This window comes from Chiloscyllium plagiosum, unplaced genomic scaffold (assembly GCF_037043375.1).
Source record: "Chiloscyllium plagiosum isolate Xiang-an unplaced genomic scaffold, Cpla_swu_hap1 HiC_scaffold_3, whole genome shotgun sequence".
Taxonomy (NCBI): Eukaryota; Metazoa; Chordata; class Chondrichthyes; order Orectolobiformes; family Hemiscylliidae; genus Chiloscyllium; species Chiloscyllium plagiosum.
Window position 1 is genome coordinate 55,891,223 of NW_028270141.1, and position 23,668 is coordinate 55,914,890.

General features: G+C 42.9%; 1 protein-coding gene across 4 annotated transcripts in view; it reads left to right on the forward strand.

Annotated features, from left to right (window-relative positions):
* Positions 1–23,668, forward strand: part of fam135a (family with sequence similarity 135 member A) — a 318,933-nt gene that overhangs the window by 234,527 nt on the left and 60,738 nt on the right. For all 4 annotated transcript variants that reach the window (XM_043681723.2, XM_043681738.2, XM_043681746.2 and 1 more), the window contains one exon: positions 7,458–7,618. In XM_043681723.2, coding sequence (XP_043537658.2) covers positions 7,458–7,618 — 161 coding nt within the window. The remainder of the gene's footprint in view (positions 1–7,457; positions 7,619–23,668) is intronic.

Genomic DNA, 23,668 nt, shown 5'->3' on the forward strand with positions numbered 1-23,668 from the left:
GATACCATGTGATATCACCTTTTGTACCAGTCTGCCATGAGGGATATCACCAAAGGCTTTGCTGAAGTCCACGTAAACAACATCAGCCACTTCTCCCTCATCAATCATCTTTGTCACCTCCTCAAAAAACTTGATCAAGTTAGGGAGGCATGACCTCACCTGCATAAAACCATGCTCTCTGTTGCTAATAAGACTACTCACTTCTAAATACATATAGATCTTGTCCCTGAGAATCTTTTCCAATAATTTCCCTACCACCGAAATAAATCTCACATACCTGTAATTTCCTGAATTATCCCTGCTAACCTTCTTAAACACTGGAACAACATTGTCCAAAGGTGAGGTTCCAGATGATTGGAGAGTAGCCAAAGAGAATACAAAGATATTTGTCAGTGCTCCAGCAATTTGTTCTCTTACCTCCCTCAATATTCTGGGATAGGTCCCATCAGGACCCAGAGTCTTAACTACCTTAATATGTTTTGAGATGGACAACACCTCTTCCTCTTTAATAGCAACTTGGCTTAAAAACTGGATAGTCATTTCTCTGAGATCATCATCCACCACTTCCTTCCCTTTGGTAAATACTGACACACTGTATTCATTTAGGGCCCCACCTACCTCATCTGGCTGCACACAAATTCCCTCCTTTGTCCTTGAGTAAGGCTGATGAACTCAGGGTACGTTTAGCAACATGGAATTGGGACGTCAGAGCTATTGCAGAAACTTAGCTGAGGCATGTACAGGACTGGTAGCTGTGTTTCGTGTTTGAAATGCATGAGGAAGCATAGAAAAAGAGGAGAGGGGAGTGGCATTGTTGATTAAGGAAAATATTACAGTTTGTTTTGGAAGAATGCATGTTTCAGCAGCGTGATTTAGCTATAACGTCACTGAAGAATTAGGGAACGGTGTTTTGGAGAATGCTTACCTCCGTTGCAACAGCGCGATTGCAGCGGGTATCAGTTTGCACACTGTGCTCTGCATGCACAGAGCAGCATGAAGACTGGTACTGACATTGCGCATGTGTGGATGTCGGTGTTCTTGACATTCTGTGCATGCGCCAATGTCCACACATGTGCGATGTCAGTGCTCTGTGCATGCGCTGAAGCATCTGTGTCGTTCGGGGCATGTGCGCTGTGAGCACCAGTCTTCATGCTGTTCTGCACATGCGCCGATGTCAGCTTCTGACAGAACAGCTTTTGATGAGAGTTACTGTATAGAGAACAGCTTTCTTACATTTTTTAAATGTATTATGTCAAATTTATTTTTGTTTTGTTGACAAGTATGATTTCAACCTTCAGGCTGTGCTATACTTTGCTTTAGACATTTGGGTGGTATTTGAGCAATCGTGAGTGATCCTTTTTGCTAGTCTGCCCCAACCACACTTTTCCCATAGATCCCATTATTTGTATTGAGTGATTTTGTATTAAGTGAGGTTTTGCTGGAATACAACCAGAATGGTACAGGAGAACTACCTGTACTATTGTAACTGGAGAAGATAATTCTGTAAAATCATCTAGTGAAAATATATGGATTGAAATTAGAAATAGGAAAGAAATGGTCACCTTGTATTGTATTGTATTGTAGACCCCCAATCGTCAGAGGGAAATTGAGGAACAAATATGTAGAGAGATCGCGGATATATGTAAGAATAATAAAGATACAATAGTAGGTAATTTTAATTTTCAAAACATTGACTGGGACTACCATAGTGTTAAGAGTTTGGATGGTTATGGATTCGCCAATGTGTTCAAGAAAATTTTCTTTATCAATATGTAAATGTTCCTGCTAGAGAAGGCATAATACTTGATGTTTCCTTGGGTAATAAGGTAGGGCAAAATGCCTGAAAGGATAGTAGAACACTTTGGATCTAGTAATCATAATTTATTAGTAGGGAGAAAGTGAGGACTGCAAATGCTGAAGATCAGAGTCAAAAAGAGTGGCCTGGAAAAGCAAAGCAGGTCAGGCAGCATCTGAAGAGCAGGAGAGCATTCCTGATGAAGTGCTGAAATGTCGACTGAGCCACTATGGAGGTCAGTCATTCCAGCTCTGTGACGCTTTGCGGGAGTTTCTGAGGGTAGTGTTTGAGGCCCGATCATCCACTGCTTCATCAATGAGCTCCGTCATAAGGTCAGAGGTTAAGGCTGTTCAGTGGCTCAGTGGTTAGCACTGCTGCCTCACAGCGCCTGGTAGCCGGGTTCGATTCCAGCCTCGGTCAACTGTCTGTGTGGAGCTTGCACATTCTCCCCGTGTCTGTGTGGGCTTCCTCGGGGTGCTCTGGTTATCTTCCACAATCCAAAGATGTGCAGTTTAGGTGAATTTGTGTTGCTAAATTGCCCATAGTGTTCAGCGATGTGTAGCCTAGGTCAGGAGTAAATATAGGTAGGGGAATGGGTCTAGTGGATTATTCTTTGGAGGGTTGGTGTGGACTTGTTGGGCCAAAAGGCCTGTTTCCACACTGTAGGGATTCTAATTTTAAAAGTGGGGATGTTCACCGATGGTTGTGCAATGCTCAGCATCACTTGTATCTCCTCAGACATTGTTAAAATGCAGCAAGATCTGGACAATATCCACGATGTGGAGGAGCAGGTATTAGAGTGGGGTGAACAAAGTTAAAAATCACACAACACCAGATTATGGTCCAACAGGTTTATTTGGAAGTGCCAGCTTTCAGAGCACTGCTACTTAGCTGTGGAGCAGGACCATACGACACAGAATTTATAACAAAAGATTACAGTGTGATGCAACTGAAATGATATTGAACAACCATACATTGCTGTTAAGTCTTTCATCTTTTAGAATGGGCTGCAGGTTTCGGTTCATTAATATGTAAATCCCAGATCTACTTTTAAGTCACATTCTCGAGATAATTAAAGGTTTTATATTAAAAAAAAGTGACATCTCAGCTCAGACAATTCATTAAAGGTGTGAGGTTAGAGTCTGTCTGTATCAAAATCTTGAATCAGACTGGTTCTATTTCCAAAGTGGAATTTACAAAATATTACAGTGGATTGACTGCCAGCAGACTGTGTGATTTTTTTGAGCAAAGTAGCTGCAGATATAATTCTGCAATGCAAATTCTCGTGTGTGTGTGTGCACGTGAGAGAGTGTGTTTGCATGTGTGCATGCTTGGTACAGTGTGTATGTGAGTGTGTTGCAGTATAAGCCTGTGAAAGGGTGTGTGCATGCGTGTGAGTGGGGGGGGGGGGGGGGGATGTATGTGTGTGTGTATGAGAGAGGATCTGCATGAGTGTCAGAATATGTAAGAGCATGTTTGTGTGTGTGTGTGAGAGTGTATAGTGTAGTGGGGTCACCTGTGGTGTGACATGAACCCAAGGTCCCAGTTGAGGCCATCCCCATGGATATCAACTTGGCTATCAGCCTCTGCTTGGCCAGTCTGCATTGTTGCATATCCCAAAGTCCACCTTAGAGGATGGTCACACAAAGATCTGAGGCTGAATGTCCCTGACTGCTGAAGTGTTCCCCGACTGGGACGGTACATCCCTATCTGCCGATTGTTGCATGGTGTCCATTCATCCACTGTCGTAGCGTCTGCCTGGTCTCTCCAATGTACCAAGCCTTGGGGCATCCTTGCTTGCAGCATATAAGATAGACGATGTTAGCCGAGTCACATGAGTACCTGCCACATACATGATGGATGGTGTCCCCACATATAATAGTGGTATACATGTTGTCACTCTGATACGTCTTGTAGTGGTTACCGTGACAGTGTTGTACGGTGATGTGGTCAATGTTGTCCTGAAGGCTGAGCAGTCTGCTCTGAATAATGGTTTGTTTTAAGGTTTGGCAATTGTGTAAAGGCGAGAAGTGGAGGCATAGGAAAGGTCTTGGGGAGGTCCTTATCCTCATTAATAATGTGTTGCAGACTACGTAGAACATGGCATAGTTCCTCCGTTCCTGGGAAATACTAGACAACGAAGGGTACCCTATCAGTTGCATCCCATGTCAGTCTCCTCAGGAGATCATTATGGTTTCTCGCTGTGGCAGGTTGGAACTGGTGATCAATGCGTTGAGCATCGTAACCTGTTCTTATGAGGGCGTCCTTCAGCATCTTCAGTGTCCATTACGTTCCTCCTCATCTTAACAGGTCCTGCGTATGCGTAGGGCTCTCTGAACACCATCCTCCAACTCATCTGCTTCATCCTCGACCACAACGTATTCACCTTTGACCACCAGTTCTTCATCCAGATGCACAGAACTGCCATGGGGACCATGTTTGCACCCCAGTATGGCCAACATTTTCGTTGTACAAGACCTCTTTGCTGTACAGGATCTCAAACAGCACTATACACCAGATATATTGATGACATTTTCTTCCTCTGAACCCATGGTGAGGAGTTACTGAAACAACTACACAGTGATATCAACAGGTTTCATCCCACCATCAGACTTAGCATGGACTACTCTTTAGTATCTATCTCATTCTTGGACACGTTCTGAGGATGGACATCTCAGTACCTCACTCTATCGCAAACCCAAGGATGACCTTATGATGCTACACTTCTCTAGCTTCCACCCTAAACACATCAAAACAGCCATCCCCTACACATACACAGGATCTGTTCAAATGTGACGGACACCTGAAGGCGCTGAAGGACACCCTCATAAGAACAGGGTACAATGCTCAACTCATTGATCGCCAGTTCCGATGTGCCACGGTGAGAAACTGTAATGACCTTCTGAGGAGACAGACATGGGATGCAACCGATAGGGTACCCTTTGTTGTCCAGTACTTCCCGGGAACGGAGAAACTACGCTGTGTTCTTTGTAGCCTGCAACACATTATCAATGAGGATGAACTCCTCGCCAAGACCTTCCCTATGCCTCCACTTCTCACCTTTAAACAACTGTCAAACCTTAAACACACCACTGTACACAGCAGACTGCCCAGCTTTCAGGACAACATCGACCACAACACTGTACAGCCCTGTCATGGCAACCACTGTAAGACGTGTCAGAGTGACGATATGAATGCCACCAATACACGTGGGGACACCACCCACCATGTACGCAGCAAGTACTCATGTGACTTGGCCAACATTGTCTATCTCATACATTGCAGGCAAGGATGCCCCGAGGCATGGTACATTGACGAGACCAAGCAGATGCTATGACAATGGATGAATGAACACCACGCAACAATCACCAGACAAAGATTCTCCCTCCCAGTCAGGGAACACTTCAGCGGTCAGGGAGATTTAGCCTCAGATCTTCGGGTGACCATCCTCCAAGGTGGACTTTGGGCTACGTAACAACATAGAGTGGCTAAGCACAGGCTGATAGCAAAGTTCAGTACCCATGGCGATGGCCTCAACTGGGACCTTGGATTCATCTCTCTCTCTCTCTCTCTCTCTCTCTCTCTCTGTCTGTCTGTCTCTCTCTGTCTCTCTCTTTTTCTCTCTTTCTCCTCTCTCTATACCTGTCTCTCTCACACATACACTCACACCCATGCACACACCCTCTCACAGACTTATACTCCATTTCACTCTCACACACTTCACCTAGCATGCACACACAGACATAAGCCTATGGGGTGAATTTGCAATTGCAGAATTATATTTGCAGGTACATTCTATTTTGCTCAAAAAGCACACAATCTGCAGACAGTCAATCCATATAATATTTTATAAATTTCACTTTGGAAATAGAAACAGTCTGACTCAAATTGGAATACAAACAGACTCTAAGCTCACATTGTTAATGTATTGTCTGAGCTAATACGTCACCTTTTCTTTATAAATCTTAAGTTATCTCGAGAATGTGAGTTAAAAGAAGTTCTGGGATTTACATTTTCATGAACCAAAGGCAGCAACCCATTCTAAAAGGAGAAAGACAACAGCAATGTATGTTTGTTCAATATCATTTCAGTTGCATCACACTGTAAATCTTTGTTATAAATTCTGTGTCTTATGGTCGTGCTCCACAACCATCTGATGAAGGAGCAGCCTCTGAAAACTAGTGCTGCCAAATAAACCTGTTGGACTTTAACCTGGTGTTGTGTGATTTTTAACTTTGGACAATGTCCAGACTTTGGCTGACAAGTGGCAGATATCATTTTTACCACACAAATGCCTGACAGTAACCACGTTCAATAAGAGGCAATCTAACCACTACCCCTTAATAATCAGTGGTGTTACCCATGACTGAAGCCCCCACTATCAACATCCTGGTGTTACCATTGACCAGAAACTCAACTGGACTCTCAATAAAAACAGAATGACCACAAGAACAGATCCAAGGCTAGAATTATTGTGACAAGTAAATCACCACCTGATTACCATCATCCATCATCTGCAACTCAGGAGTTCAATTGAGTACTCCCCACTTGCCTGGATGAGTGCAGCTCCAACAACACTCAAGAAGCTTGACACCATCCAGGACAAAGCAGCCTGCTTGATTGGGTCCACATCCACTCCTTGTGCCACTCCATAGTAATAATGTGTACTGTCTAAAGATGCACTGCAGAAATTCACCAGAATCCATAGGAATCATCTTCTAAGCCCACTTCAGATATTGGGAAAACCACCCACTGCTGTTCACTATCCTGACTTGAAAGTGCATCGCCATTGCTAAATCAAAATGCAGGAACTCCCTCCCTAAAGGCACATACAGCACTTAGACTTCAGTGGTTCATGAAGGTAGTTGACCACCACCACATCAAGAGTAACTAGGGATGGGCAATAAATACTGGCAAGCCTGCAGTGCCCATGCCCCACAAGTGAGTGAGAAAAATCATTTTAGTCATTGAGCAGAAACTAGCTAATTTGGTTGTGCATGTGTCACACTTATTGGAAGTGTCTGAACCTCCAGGTTAATTTGAAGTATATTTAGCTACAATGCCCTTCTAAAATATCTGGATGTCAATCAGCTTGCATTTGTGCACTCAGCATTACTGACTTGATCTTATTACTCTGAAGCAAAATAATTTTGCTTTTCAATCCGGACTAAATTGACTTAAATTATAAATCTATCGAAGCACTACTTCATAAGCCTTACATTTATTTCATAAGCCTTACATTGCAAACTCAAATTAATTACATTTGGTGGCAGTTTCCTCAGCTTTACCATGTCAACTCTAATGGAGGTATATTTTCTTAACATTCTGTTTCTGATCTACTGTGAGTTGAAACTACTATTCACCAGCTTTGATAACAGTGTTCCTTTTAAGGGCTCGCCTTAAAATCAGGCAATGCATTGGTAGTGAGAAAAATCACGGAGGTTCTATGCTACCAGTTTTCCTAAAAAATAAATTATCCAAAAGCATTCATATCTTGAGTTATTTTGCATTTTGTCATGTGAAAGTAAAATAAGTTTCAGCTTGTAGCAATGAATTCTTAATAAAAAGGCTTGTTATGGTATTGTAACATTTCCTTGGTAATTAAATTAATTCTTTAAAGATGTTTGAATTAATAAAGTGACTAAATTTGTACTGACTTTAGTTTTCTCCAGGCAAAAGAAGATCTGAAGTTACTAAAGTTTCCTGGCTTTATGTACAGTGATCTTCCTGATTTGGCTTCCAAAAATCCATACTTCAGCTTGGAGGAGGATGTGAATGTAGATGATGGTGTTCATCTCATAGTATGCGTACATGGATTAGATGGTATGTTTATAGAATAAACTGTTCAGGTCCTTTTGAACTTGAATACATCTGTGCTGTTCAATATTGCAAAACATTTTCCTTGCACCGTTATCTGTCCCATTTTTCATTGAGAACCACAAGCCAGCAACTTGAGTATTGACATAAATACCATATTTAAGATTTACAAATGTGAAAAATATTTTGAAGCTTTTCTCTTTATGGTTTGGAAACTTGTGGCACAAATCTAGACTTTGCAACAAGCCAGGGAACTTTAAATCAGTGAGCCTGACATTAGTGGTGGGCAATTTGTTGGAGGGAATCCTGAGGGACAGGATGTACATGTAATTGGAAAGGCAAGGTCTGATTAGGGATAATCAGCAGGGCTTTGTTCATGGGAAATCATGTCTCATAAACTTGAATGAGTTTTTTGAAGAAGTAACAAAGAGGATTGATGAAGGCAGAGTGGTAGATGTGATCTATATGGACTTCATTAAGGCATTTGACAAGATTCACCATGGGAGACTGGTTAGCAAGGTTCGATCTCATGGAATACAGGGAGAACCAACCATTTGGACAAGAACTGGCTCAAAGGCAGAAGACAGAGGGTGGTGGAGGAGGATTGTTTTTCAGACTGGAGGCCTGTGATCAGTAGACTGCCACAAGGATCGGTGCTGGTCCACTACTTTTCGTCATTTACATAAACGATTTGAATGTGAACATAGGAGATATAGTTAGTAAGTTTGCAGATGCAAATTGGCAGTGTAGTGGACAATGAAGAAAGTTACCCTGAATTACAATGGGATCTTGATCAAATGGGCCAATGGGCTGAGGAGTAGCAGATGGAGTTTAATTTAGATAAATGCGAGGTGCTGCATTCTGGGAAAGCAAATCTTAGCAGGACTTATACACTTAATGGTAAGGTCCTCTGAAGTGTTGCTTAAAAAAAGAGACCTTGGAGTGCAGGTTCATAGCTCCTTGAAAGTAGATTTGCAAGTAGATAAGATAGTGAAGAGGGTGTTTGGTATGCTTTCCTTTATTGGTCAGGATACTGAGTACAGGAGCTGGGAGGTCATGTTGTGGTTGTACAGGACATCGATAGGGCACTGTTGGAATATTGAATGCAATTCTGATCTCCTTCCTATTGGAAGGATGTTGTGAAACTTGAAAGGGTTCGGGGAAGATTTACAAAGATGTTGCCAGGGTTGGAGGATTTGAGCTATAGGGAGAGGCTGAATAGGCTGGGGCTGTTTTCCCTGGAATGTCAGAGGCTGAGTGGTGACCTTACTGAGGTCTATAAAATTATGAGGGGCATGGCGAGGGTAAATAGACAAGATCTTTTCCCTGGGGTAGGGGAGTCCAGAACTAGAGGGCATAGGTTTAGGATGAGAGGGGAAAGATATAAAAGAGACCTAAGACACAACTTTTTCGTGCAGAGGATGGTGTGTGGGCGTGTGGAATGAGCTGCCAGAGGAAGTGATGGAGGCTAGTACAATTGAACATTTAAAAGGCAACTGGATGGATATATGAATAGGAAGGGTTTGGTGGGATATGGGTCGGGTGCTGGCAGGTGGGACAAGATTGGGTTGGGTTATCTGGTTGGCATGGATGAGTTGGACCGAAGAGTCTGTTTCCATGCTGTACATCTCTGTGTCTCTATGTAGCGCAATGTTATATCACTGAGCAGAATTGTACAAATGGAAAATCAATGGCAATGCAAGCTGTTTGGAGCCATGAAAGCAAGTATGATTATGACACAGGAGGCCATTCAACCCATCAAGTTCATATTAGCACTGTGTGGAGCAATCTAGATAGTCCCCTTTCTTCCATACCTCAGTTTCCAAAGCCTTTCAAGTGCCTCTCGCATTTCCTTTTGAAATGATTGATCTTGTCTGATTCCAGCTTTCTCAAAGACCATTTCCATTTGTTGTACAGCCCCATTTCACTTCTTGGCAGCAGATTTCATTTTGAAAAGATGGCTTCATTTTTTTTCTCTCTCTCTAAATCTTAACACCATTATCTCACAATAAATAGTATTCTAAAGTTATATGTTTCATACTAATTCAGCATATACATAACATTGGACCATACCGGTTCTATGTTATTTACAGTTTTTCTTTTAAACTGGCAATGCGTACAGTTTGCAAATTAAAAGCCTGTATCACAAGACTGTAATGAAATAGTTGCATATTTTTGTCTTTAAATCTTTCCAAAAAGGTAAGAGGGTTGTGGTCCATCCATACAGCCATCTCTGATACATTGTTCATAATGTAAACATTAAAATGTTGTAAGGCCAGGGGATCCAAGATGGCAGTGTCCTGCTAGGATCGTGCTTGCTGGGCTCCACGCCTCAACATCGATAGGACAGAGCTGGAACCAAGCCCATCCATGTTACTGTGAGTACAAACACACTAAAAGAGCTAGAGAACCTGAAAAAGCTACTTACTGCGGGAGAATGCTGAAGAAAGGAGGACGTTCGCCCGGGTCCGGAACCAGGGCCATGGCCCAGCCCACTGGAGCAGTGGGCTTGCTTTTTCACCAGACTTTGTTTGAGGAGCTGGCCAAATCTTGCAAGGTCCTGGGGAAGCAGATTGAAGAAAAAATCAAGAAGAAGCTGGCTCCAGTATCTGCTATGCTGCAAGACTTGAGGAAAAGGACTGATGAACTCTAGCGCCGGGCCGCAAGGGTAGAGGCAGAGACTGATTACTCCAAGGGCCGGATTGAAGCCCTGGAAACACAGATCCATGGTTTGTTGGATCTGATAATGATCTCAAAAACGAAAGAACCTGCATGTTGTTGGCATACTGGAGTGGATGGAGGTAAATGACTCGTGGACTTCTTTGAGAACTGGTCCCCAGATTCCTTAGTTTGGAGACTAAAAAGAGGAGGCTAAAGATTGAGAGAGTTCACCGGATTGCAACTCGAAAACCAGGTATGGATCAGCGCCCTCCGCCCTGTCCTTTTAAGGTTCCATCATTATAAAGACATGCAGAGAGTCATGGAAGCTTCCAGAGCCCAGGGGAGGGGTCCGAGGGCATTGGTATGTGGGGGCTGCAATGTCATGTTCTTTCTATACTTGGTGGCGGTGATCTGGAAAACAAAGTCCTACGATGGCATCAAGAAGAGATTGAGAGCGCTTGGGATCCAGTATTCTTTAAGATATCCAGCGGTGCTTTGGATCAATCATAATGGATCTATATATTTAGTCGACTCACCAGAGAAAGCAAGGAAATTTGTTCACACACTGACTTAAATGGGAAGATTGCATGGACATAGAGGACAGAGCTGTTCACGTTTGTTCTTCTTTAAAGTGGACGTGGTGGAATTTCATTTCTATTGGTGATATGTTGCATTAAATTGTGTTCAGAGTGGATAGAGTATTTATCTTTAATCTCTAAGCTAAGTTATACCAAGGGATAAGTGATATATTTATTTTTAACTTGTTTCTCGTACTAATCTTGTTTTTGGTTTTTTTTCCTACCTCGGCAACTGGTGTATGTGGCGCGACCCTAGCTGGTAGGAGTTGAGAGGGTGGTTGGGAAGGTTAGTAGGGTTTTGGGCTGTGTAGGTGCTCCCTTTGAATAGGAGATAAATTTCTCTAATCAGTGACTTTGGCGATTTTTTTTTTGTTTTTGATGTATATAGTTTTTGTAAGTTTGTAAATTTGTTGGTTTTTGGATTTTCTTGCATTGAAGCTCAACAATCTCTAGTTTGAATTCTCCCTCTCTGGGAGAACTCATTAAGAGGAGTCACTCGCTGGTCAAGAGGAAGAAAGTACTTTCTTGCCTTAAAAGGGAGAGGGTGGAAACACACCTCGATGATGCAGACCGGAGAAAGTGAGGTCTGCAGATGCTGGAGATCAGAGCTGAAAATGTGTTGCTGGAAAATCGCAGCAGGTCAGGCAGCATCCAGGGAACAGGAGAATCGACGTTTCGGGCATAAGCCCTTCTTCAGGAATGCCCTTCTTTCCTCATTCCTGAAGAAGGGCTTATGCCCGAAACGTCGATTCTCCTGTTCCCTGGATGCTGCCTGACCTGCTGCGCTTTTCCAGCAACACATTTTCAGTAGATGATGCAGAGCATTTGAAATGGCAACAGAATGAGTATGACCGGGTTTGTTCCTCATTTTTCAATATGAGGAGTAGAGAGGTAGCCATTCTAGTTGGGAAGAATCTCCCCTTTAATTTGTTAGAGTATATTGAAGACACAAACGGCAGATTTGTAATCCTTAAAGCTCTGATACATGGGGAAGAATACAGGATCTTAAATGTTTTCTGTCCCTGGCTCACCCCCTTAAGTTCTTGACAGATGCACTTTCTAGACTTGTTATCCTTGCATCTCAGCATATTATCGTAGGAGGTGATTTCAATTGTCTAATAGATCCTACGGTGGACAGATTGCCCAAAGCCCCTCCGATATCTTCTTTGCAATCTAAGCAATTAAGGGATTTGTGTGCTGAACTGGGATTGGTAGATATTTGAGGCATCTTCACCCTACTGATAGGGACTTTACGTTCTTCTTGAATCCGCATAAATGCCATATTAGGATTGATCTTTTTTTGACCCCCACAGCCCATTTGGGCTCAGTGGTGTCATGTACAACTGGCAATATCACACTTCTGATCACACCCCAGTGTATATGATGGGGTAAGAATGCTATGGAAGGTTCGAGGCATTGGCAACTGGACCCCTTCATCTTCAAGGATAGTAAGTTAACTGAATTTTTTTCTACTGAATTCAGGGCTTTTTTAGACATTAATTCAGGCTCGGCCAGTAATCCATCCGTTCTCTGGGAAACTGCTAAAGCCTATGCTAGGGGGTTTGTTATTTCCTATTCAGCCTGGCGGAGGCAATACGTACTGGGGACAAAGTCACATAAGATTGTATTGTGTGCGGATGACGTCCTTGTCTTTTTATCAAATCGAATAGTTTCAGTGCTGCTTCTGATACAATGCATTAATTTACTTGGTGGCTTTTCGGGTTATAAGATCAACTTTGCGAAATCAGAAGCCTTGCCCATGGGTGGTCTTCTGAGAATGCCTGATCCTGAGGACAAATCTTGATTTCCCTTTAAATGGTCACAGAAGGGCTTTCTGTACTTAGGTATATGTATTACTCCTGTCTTTGATCAGCTTTAAAACAAATATTTAAAACCAATTTTGCCAATTTATTCAACAGAATCAAATAGGACTTTAGTCTTGGTTAGATCGGATAGTCCTCATTAAAATGAACATTCTACTCCACTGTTGTATCCGATGTGAATGCTACCTCTGCTTTTTACGAAGCAAACATTTAGAAGATTGAATGGCTGATTTAGTTCCTTTATCTGGTATCGCAAGCAACCCCTAAACTGACTAAACTGCAGTTACCTTACAGGCTGGGAGGAGTGGACCTCCCAGATAACAAAAACTATCTTATGTGAGTGATTGGGCCCGGGGGGAGGTCCCTCACTCATGTTGGTTGGACATCGAAGCATCTCAGGCAAGATGCCCCTTACCAGCCTGATGTTCTTGGACAAAATGAAGACAGCTAAGGAATTTTGTCATAACCCAATAGTTATTAATACTGTTAAAGAATGGAGGGCAATTCGGCAGTGTGAGGGCAATATTGCCAAAATATCTTTTTTGACACCCATAGTTGGTATGCCGGGTTTTCAGCCGGGGATGATGGACTCGGGGTTTAAACTATGGGCAGCGAGGGGTGTGTCTTGCCTGGATGATTTATTCAAAGGGAACATACTGACGCCTGTTGACCAGTTGGCTCAGAAATATGAGTTGCCCAGAAGGGCCCTCTTCCGTTTTTACAAGTTGGAAATTTGATGCAAAAAGAGACCACACTTCTGATTCTTACAGGTCCGACGTGGAGAAGAGGGTGCTGAGCGCTGAGGGTACACTTTCTGTTAGCAATGTTTATCACCCTCGGGCAAGTCTAAATGGCTTAATAAGGTATGGGAGAGGGAGCTGGACATTGAGATCTCTTCTGAAGCATGGGAGGATGTCTGGGAAAATGCAAGAAGGATCTCAATTTGCAACAGAACCCATGCCTTGCAATTGACAATTCTCCATGGGGTCCACTTGGCTCCAGACTGCCTTGCAAAATTTAAAGCGGAAGCATCTCCAATGTGTCCTAAATGCAAAGTGAGTATGGACACACTTATTCATTCTCTCTGTTCCTGCCGCAGGCTGCGGGCATACTGGAGCACTGTGAAGGTGAAATAGAAAAGGTCTTGGGGACGGAGTGGAGATGGATTTGTATCTCTTCTTCTTGGCCTTATTAATTCACTTCCATTAGATGCACACAAAAAAAGGCTTTTCACTATCCTCACTTTTTGTGCAAGGAAGAACATTTTGTTAGGGTGACAGTCTGAAAATCCTCCAGGGCTGGCATAAGCTAGTCATGGAACACATCCCCTTAGACTTTCTTATGAGTATGATGCAACATAAAACTGAGAATTTTTATAAGATATGGCAGCCCTTTTTGGTCTACTTGGGTACCAATTTGTCCGCCGTACCAATAAGACCCTTTATGTAGCCATAACAATTCTATTTAATTAATCTGGTATCCAGAGAGGAGGAACTACGAACATATGAATATGTATAAATTTATGCACTCAATGGTCAAGGGCTATTGCTTTGTTTCGTTGAGCTGTGTTATTATTATTATTTGTATGATTTCTCTTTTTTTCATTAGTTATTAGTTATTATTCATTTATGTAATTAGTGGGGTTTTTTTTACAATGAACATAGAACATTACAGCGCAGTACGGCCCTCGATGTTGCGCCACCCTGTGAAACCAATCTGAAGTCCATCTAAACTACAGTATTCCATTCTCATCCCTATGCCGATCCAATGACCACTTAAATGCCCTTAAAATTGGCAAGTCTACTACTTGCAGACAGGGCGTTCCACACCCCTACTACTCTGAGTAAAGAAATACCTCTGACATCTGTCCTGTATCTATCACCCCTCAATTTAAAGCTATGTCCCCTTGTGCTATCCATCGCCATGCAAGGAAAAACGCTCTCACTGTCCAACCTATCTAACCTATCTTATATGGCTCAATTAAGTCACCTCTCAACCTTTTCTCGAAAGAAAACAGCCTCACGTCTCTCCATCTTTCCTCATAAGATCTTGCCGCCATACCAGGCAACATTCTAGTAAATCTCCTCTGAGCCCTTTCCAAAGCTTCCATATCCTTCCTATAATGCGATGACCAGAACTGTACGCAATACTCCAATTGCAGCCAGACCGTGTTTTGTACAGCTGCAGCATGACCTCATGGTTCTGAAACTCGATCCTTCTTCCAATACACCATGTGCCTTCTTAACTTTCAGGGATCTATGTACCTGGACACTGAGATCTCTCTGCTCATTTACACTACTAAGAATCTTAATACTAGCCCAGTACTCTGCATTCCTGTTGCTCCTTCCAAAGTGAATCATGTCTCACTTTTCCGCATTAGACTCCACTTGCCACTTCTCAGCCCAGCTCTGCAGCTTATCTATGTCCCTCTGTAACCTACCACATCCTTCGGTACTATCCATAAATCTACCAATCTTAGTGTCATCCGCAAATTTACTAACCCATTCTTCTATGCCCTTATCTAGGTCATTTATAAAAATGACAAACAGAAGTGGACCCAAAACAGATCCTTGCGGTATACCACTAGTAACTGAACTCCAGGATGAATATTTCCCATCAACCACCACCCTCTGTCGTCTTTCAGCTAGCTAAATTCTGATCCAAATCACCAAATCACCCTCAATCCCATGTCTCCATATTTTGTGCAATAGACTACCGTGGGGAACCTTATCAAATAGCTTACTGAAATCCATGCACACCACATCAACCACTTTACCTTCATCCATCCGTTTGATCCCCTTCTCAAAGAACTAAATAAGGTCTTTGAGGCATGACCTTCCCTTCACAAGACCGTGTTGACTATTCCTCTCTCGATGATTGTAAATCCTACTTGTTATAACCTTTTCCAGCACTTTACCCACAACCGAAATAAGATTCTCTGGTCTATAATTACCAGGGTTGTCTATACTCCCCTTCTTGAACAAGGGAACAACATTTGCTATCCTCCAGTTTTCTGGCACTATTCCTGTAGACAATGCCGACATAAAGATCAAAGCTGAAGGCTTGGCAATGTCCTCCCTAGCTTCCCAGAGAAACCTAAGATGAATCCCATCCGGCCCAGGGAACTTGTCTATTTTCACACTTTCCAGAATTGCTAACACCTCTTTCTCAGGAACCTCAATCCCATCTAATCTAGTAGAGCATGTATCTCAGTATTCTCCTTGACAACATCATCTTTTTCCAGTGAGAATGCTGACAAAAAATATTCATTTAGCGCTTCCCCTATTTCGTCTGACTCTATGCCACAACTTTCCACTACTATCCTTGATTGGCCCTAATCTTACTCTAATCATTCTTTTATTCCTGATATACCTATAGAAAGCTGTAGGGTTTTCCATGATCCTATCCGCCAATGACTTCTCATGTCCCCTCCTGGCTCTTCTTAGGTCTTTCCTGGCTAACTTGTAACTGTCAAGCACCCTAACTGAGCTATCACATCTCCTTCCTCTTCACAAGAGATTCAACTTGCTTAGTAAACCACGGCTCCCATGCTCAACAAAGTCCTTCCTGCCTGACTAGTACATACTTATCAAGAATCCGCAGTAGCTGTTCCTTGAACAAGCTTCATTGATTTGAATTGTTTGGATTTGTATTTGTTGTAATATTCAAAATAAAACCTTTCTTTTTTTCAATGTAAAATATTTTTTTAAAAAGTGTTGCAAGGCCAGTACCAAACGTTTCAATGGTGGAGTATTTTCTCTGGTGGATTTTGAGTTCTTTTGGAAAATAACCAATTGGCTTTTCAATTCCGCCATCATCCTCCTGCATCAACACACTTCAACCCCTACATTGCTGGTGTCAATTGTGACTTTAAAGGGTTTCAAGAAATTTAGCATGGTTAAAACTGGTGCAGTGGTTAACCTGGCTTTTAAATTCTCAAATGCCTCCTGGCATAGTTCTGTCCATTGAAATTTCATGTTCTTCTTTAGCAAATCCATCAGCAGTGCCACCACGCTACTAAAGTTTGGTACAAACTTATGGTAGAATCCTCTAAATCAAAGCATCTCTTTCTTCAAGGATGGTCTTGGAAATTTCTCGATGGCCCTTGTCTCCACTTTCCTTTGAGTCATCCTTCCATCTGATATTGTGTCCCAAGAGCTTCTGCCTTCGCAATGCAGTTTTTAGTAAATTCAAAACCAGTCTTGCCTCTTGTACATTTTCAAAGAGCTCTGCCAAATGCACCACGTAATTGTTTTCATGAATGGCTAAAGATCACTAAATCATCGATATACACAGCTACAACTCTGTTCCTAAGTCTTTGAAATGTGGTTGGTGCATTCTTCATTCCAAAGGACAGCCCATGCAAAGTTACATAGAACATACAGCACATTACAGGCCCTTTAGCCCTCAATGTTGTGCTGACCTTTCATCCTACCCTCAGATCAAATTAACATATATACCCTTCGTTGTAAAGTCATCTATGTGTCTATCAAAGAGTCGCTTAAAAGTCTGTAATGTATCTGACTCTGTCACCACTGCTGGCAGTGCATTCCGTGCATCCATTACTCTCTGTGTAAAGAACCTACCTCTGACATCTCCCCTAAACCTTCCTCCAATCACCTTAAAGTTATGCCCTCTTGTGATAGACATTTCTGTCCTGGGGAAAAAAGTTTCTGGCTAGCTTCCCTGACAATGCCTCTCATCATCTTATACACCTCTATCAAGTCATCTCTCATCCTTCTTCGCTCCAATGAGCAAAGCCCTAGCTCCCTCAACCTTTCTTCATAAGACATGCCCTCCAGTCCAGGCAGCATCCAGGTAAATCTCTTCTACACCCTCTCTAAAGCTTCCACATCCTTCCTTTAATGAGGCAACCAGAACTGAACAATATTCCAAGCGTGGTCTAACCAGGGCTTTCTAATGCTTCAGCATAACCTTGCAGCTCTTAAACTCAATCCCAGAAACTATAAGCACAGAAACTTATTTTGTGCTCTTCGCCAGTAACCATACAGTAAGTTGAACTTTGTGATGTAAGTGCATTGTCCAACATTTTCCTACGCTTTTCTTCAGCCATGGAATTAGGTAGGAGTCTGATTCAGTTAGGCGTTCACTTTCCGATAATTCATGCAGAATCATTGAGCACCATTAGACTTCGAAACTAACACAACCAGTGAACTCCATTCAGTCTTACTCGGCTCGATGATGTCTTGGAGTATCGCTTCCTCTTCCTTCTGTACCTGTACTGCTTTGAGAGAATTAAGCCTGTAGGGGTGTTATTTTATCTGGACAGTACTCCCTACATGCACTATAGTATTTGTCCTCCCCATTCTATTTCTACCTATGTCCCCATACTGCTGTAACAAGGCCTGTTAACTCAGATCTCTGATCCTGAGACCAAGAGCTTACTATCGTCTCCTATTCCTTCAGGACCTCCTCATTAGTCAATCTACTCCAAGGTACATCAAAATCCAAATTTTGGACTTAATTCCTCACTCTGGGCAGTAACTAATGCCTTTTCTCTCTGGTTCCCTTTTCAAAGGTTCTGGTTTTATTACTGCCTGTAGCTTTCCTAACATTTGACATGTATGACAGTTAGGGCAAAATTCAACCACATCTTTTTGCAATCCAGGCCAATAGAAGTGCTCTTGTGTCTTAATCTAAATCTTCCACACTCCTAGATGACTTCCTACTGTGCAACCTGTAATACCTCCTTTCTGTATGCTATTGGCAACACAATCTGGTGAACTTCTGCCCTTTTCTCCTCAGCACGAACTTGCCAAGTTCTCCATTTTCACCATAGTATTCGACCCATGAGATAATAACACTGGGGAATACATTCTGATTCCTTTTCTGAGTAGGTTTTATTATGTAAGTCTTTTATTGTCTTATCTTTTTGTTGTAACTCCAGTAATATTTCAGAATTTAACACCTCTGCCTGATCCTGTGTCTGTTCAGGTCTTTCCTCTACCGTTTCACCAAACAGGGTGTCAACTAACTGGACTTCGACTCCTTCGTCTCTCTCTTTGGTTTTCCCTTCTTGCTTTAACTTACAACTGTGGGATTCTGTTACCACACCGTCCAGGAAAAATTCCAGGGTATTTTCCTTTTAACTCCTCAGTTCCCTAGTTTTCCTTCAGCTTCTCCACTACGAGGGACATCACTCCCACCTTTGATTCTGCTCGGTCATTTCCAAGAACAAATTGTATGCCTAGAATACAATTTCAATCACTCCCACTTGTCACTTCCCCAGTCTTAAGTGAACTTTCCAATCTAATCTTACACAGGGGCTAAGTCCCTCTCCATCTATTCCACTCTTTCAGAAAGAGTGCAAATACTTTCATCTCTTAAAATTAAAGACTGACTAGCTTCCACATCTCTCAATATTTTAACTTCTTTACCTTCTTCCTCTGATCTTCCTGAGCAAACCTGACCCAGAGAGGGGTAGTCTTTGTACAGGTTGGGCACCACCTCACTATACAGCCTGTAACTAGGCCGTGCACTTTCCTGCAGCTCCTTGACAACTTTTGATATTTCGTTAACTAACTCAACTAATCCCACTGGTTTAATCACTGCTTCTTTTACCACATTCTTTATCCCAGTGCCTTTCCTAAACCACCAATACTGTGACTTTGTGTGTCCCACCTTATTAGAGTGAAAACACCTGAGGACTTTCACCTCCTTTTCATTCTCTTGGGTTTCTTTTTTCACATGTAGCTAACTGTTCCCAGTGTAATCTACTTTTTGTTTTTCAATGAAGGATCTGCCTCTTTCCTATGGCACGGTGGCTCTGTGGTTAGCACTGCTGCCTCACAGCGCCAGGGACTCAGGTTCAATTCCTGCCTCAGGCAACTGTCTGTGTGGAGTTTGCACTTTCTCCCCGTGTCTGCATGGGTTTCCTCCGGGTGCTTCGGTTTCCTCCCACAGTCCAAAGGTGTGCAGGTCAGGTGAATTGGCCATGCTAAATTGCCCGTAGTGTTAGGTGCATTAGTCAGGGGTGAATGTAGAGGTAAAGGTCTGGTTGGGTTGCTCTTCAGAGGGTTGGTGTGGACTTGTTGGACGGAAGGGCCTGTTTCCACAATGTAGGGAACCTAATCTAATTTCTATCCCTCGTGGAATGAAATTGCTGTCGGAAGGTAGATTTCGATTTATGCACTAATATTCATCCACCATCTCTGTAACTCTTCCACTAGGGGCCCCACAATTTCTTCCCTAGCTTCCCACAACATGCTGAGATATGCATGATCAGGTCCCTGGGATTTTTCTACCTTTATGCATTTTAAGACCTCCAGCACTACCACGTCTGTAATGTGGACTCGTTTCAAGATTGTTTATTTTTCTAAATTCCCTATCTTCCATGACTTTCTCCAAGGTAAATACTGATTTGAAATATTCGCTTAGGATTTCACCCATCTCCTGTGGTTCCACACGTATATGTCCTCATTGATCTTTCAGGGGCCCTATTTTCTTTCTTTTACACTTAATTTACTTGTGGAACCTTCTGAGATTTTCCTTTACCCTGTCTGCTAAAGCTATCTCATGTCCCCTTTTTGCCCTCTTGATTTCCCTCTTCAGTGTACTCCTACCGTCCCTCTACTTGATCCCTGCTTTCTATCCCTTACATATGCCTCCTTTGTCTTGACCAGAGCCTTGGTATCTGTAGTCATCCTGTGTTCCCTACTCCTTCAGCCTTGCTGTCCACGCTAACAGGAACATGCTGACCCTGAGCTCTTGTTATCCTGCTTTTGAAAGCCTCCCACTTACCAGACATCATCTTACCTGTGAACAGTCTCCCCCAATTTTGAAAGATCTTGCCTAATACCATCAAAATTGGCTTTGTCCCAATTTAGGACGTTATCTTGTGAATAGACCTATCCTTTTCCATCACTCTTTTAAAACTAACAGAATTTTTAAATTTTTAATTAGAATTCCTGCAGTGTGGAAACAGGCCCTTCCGCCCAATAAGTCTACACCGCCCCTTCAAAGGGTATCCCATCCAGACCCAATACTCTACATTTTCCCCTGACTAATGCATCTAATCTAAACATCTCTGAACACTACGGACAATTTAGCATGGCCTGTTCACCTAACCTGCACATCTTTGGACCATGGGAGGAAACCGGAGCACCCGGAAGAAGCTCACGCAGACACGGAGAATGTGCAGACTCCACTCAGATAGTCGCCCGAAGCTGAAATCAAACCTAGGTCCCTGGCGCTGTGAGGCAGCAGTGCTAATCACTGAACCACCATGCCACCCCCAGACTTTTACAGTCACTGGTCCCAACATGACCCTCCTAACAGCTCAGTCAATTGCCCTGCCTTATGTGTTAAGTGGAGGTAGAATTTTGCCCCTTCTCTACCACGTCCATCTACGTATTGATTGAGAGTTTTCTTGAATACACTTGGCAAATCTCTCCCTATCCAAGCCCTTAACACCATGGGCAGTGTTTGTAAAGTTAAAATCCCCTACAATTACAACCCTATTATTCTTACAAATGTCTGCAATCTCTCTGTATATTTGTTCCTCAACTTCCTTCTGACTACTGCAGGGCCTGTCGTACAGTCCCATTAAAGTGATTACCCCCTTCTTATTTCTCCGTTCCACCCATATAACTTTCCTGGATGATTCCTCAGGAACATCTAAGTAATACTGGATTGTTTTCAAGAATGCCATTGCTCCTCCTCTGTTTCCTTCTCTTCCCCTGCTTCTATCCTTCTGTCCTCATGTACCTTTGCAATAAGTTGCTAGTCCTTTCCCTTCCTCTATCATGTTTCTGTAATAGCTATGAAATCCCAGTACCATATTCCCATTCATATCTGAGTTCATCTGCCTTCCCTGTCAGACCTCTTGCATTGAAAGTAATGCAATTTAAATCACCAGTCTTCCTTTGTTCTCTGCTGTGCTCTTGCCTGCCTTATCTATTTAACTTCCTCTCTTTAACTTCTGTACCAGCCTTAACCTTCTCTTTTGTCTGCTTACTGCTTAGGGTTTCACCCCCTCACCCCCACCAGATGAGTTTCAACCCTCTTGAGTAGCTCTAGCCAATCTCCATGCCAGGATTTTGATCCCTCTCTAGTCCAAGTGCAATTCATCTCTCTTGTGCAGGTCACATCTACCCCCAGAAGAGATCCCAATGATTTAAAAATCACAGTCCCTACCCTCTGCACCAGCTCCTCAGCCACACATTCATCTGCCCCACCCTCCTATTCCTACTCTCACTAGCAACTGGCACCAGGAGTAATCCAGAGATTACTACCCTTGAGGTCTTTCCTAACTTCCGCAACACTGCGGGACCTCATCTCTTTTTATACACAATGTTGTTGGTACCAATGTGTACAACAACCTCTGGTTACTCACGCTCCTCTGAGAATTTTCTGCAATGGCTATGAGACAGCTTGACACTCACAACATACCATCTGGAGTCTTGCTCACAGCCACAGAAATGCCTGTTTGTGCCCCTGATTTGTGTCATCTATCACAATCGCTCACTTGAATCTTGTCACATACTGCTTTACAGCAGAACTAGTCACAGTCATAGAGTCATAAAGATGTATAGCACGGAAAAAGACCTTTAGTCCAACTCATCCATGCCGACCTGATATTGTAAATTAATCTAGTCCCATTTGCAAGCATTTGGTCTATAGCCCTCTAAATCATTCCTATTCAAATACCCATCCAGATACCTTTTAAATACTGTAAATGTACTGGCCTCCACCACTTCCTTTGGCAGCTCATTCCATACACGTATTATACTCTGAGTGAAAAGGTTGCCCTTTAGTCACTTTTATATCTTTCCCCTCTCACCCTAAACCTATGCCCTCTTGCTCTGGACTCCCCAAACCCAGAGAAAAGATCTTGTCTACTTATCCTATCCAAGCCCCTCATGATTTTATAAAAAATCTCAGGTCACCCCTCAGCCTTTGGCGTTAATGGGAAAACAGCCCCTGGCAACGTCCTTGTAAATCTTTTCTGAACCCTTTCAAGTTTCACAACATCCTTCCGATAGGTGGAAGACCAGAATTGCACGCAATATTCCAAAAGTGGCCTAACCAACGTCCTGTACAGCTGCAACATGATCTCTCAACTCCTATACTCAATGCTCTGACCAATAAGTGAAAGCATACCAAACACCACCTTCGTTATCCTATCTACCTGTGACTTTACTTTCAAGGAGCTATGAGCCTGCACTCCAAGGTCTTTTTGTTCAGCAACACTCCCGAGGACATTATCGTTAGGTGTATAAGTCCTGCTAAGATGTGCTTTCCCAAAATGTAGCACCTTGCATTTATCTAAATTAAACTCCATCTGCCACTCCTCAACCCATTGGCCCATCTGATCAAGATCCCATTGTAATCTGAGGTAACCTTCTTCGCTGTCCACTCTGCCTCCAATTTTGGTGTCATCTACAAACTTACTAACTATACTTCTTATGCTCACATCCAAACCATTTATATAAATTATGAAAAGTAGTGGACCCAGCACCGATCCTTGTGGCACTCCACTGGTCACAGGCCTCCAGTCTGAAAAACAACCCTACACCACCACCCTCTGTCTTCTACCTTTGAGCCAGTTTTGTATTCAAATGGCTAGTTTTTAGATTAGATTAGATTACTTTACAGTGTGGAAACAGGCCCTTCGGCCCAACAAGTCCACACCGACCCGCCGAAGCGTAACCCACCCATACCCCTACATTTCCCCCTTACCTAACACTACGGACAATTTAGCATGGCCAATTCACCTAACCTGCACTTCTTTGGACTGTGGGAGAAAACCGGAGCACCCGGAGAAAACCCACGCAGACACGGGGAGAATGTGCAAACTCCACACAGTCAGTCGCCTGAGGCGGGAATTGAACCCGGGTCTCTGGCGCTGTGAGGTCCATGAGACCTAACCTTGCTAACCAGTCTCCCATGGGAAACCTTGTCAAATGCCTCACTGAAGTCCATATAGATCACGTCCACTGCTCTGCCCTCATCAATCCTCTTTGTTACTTTTT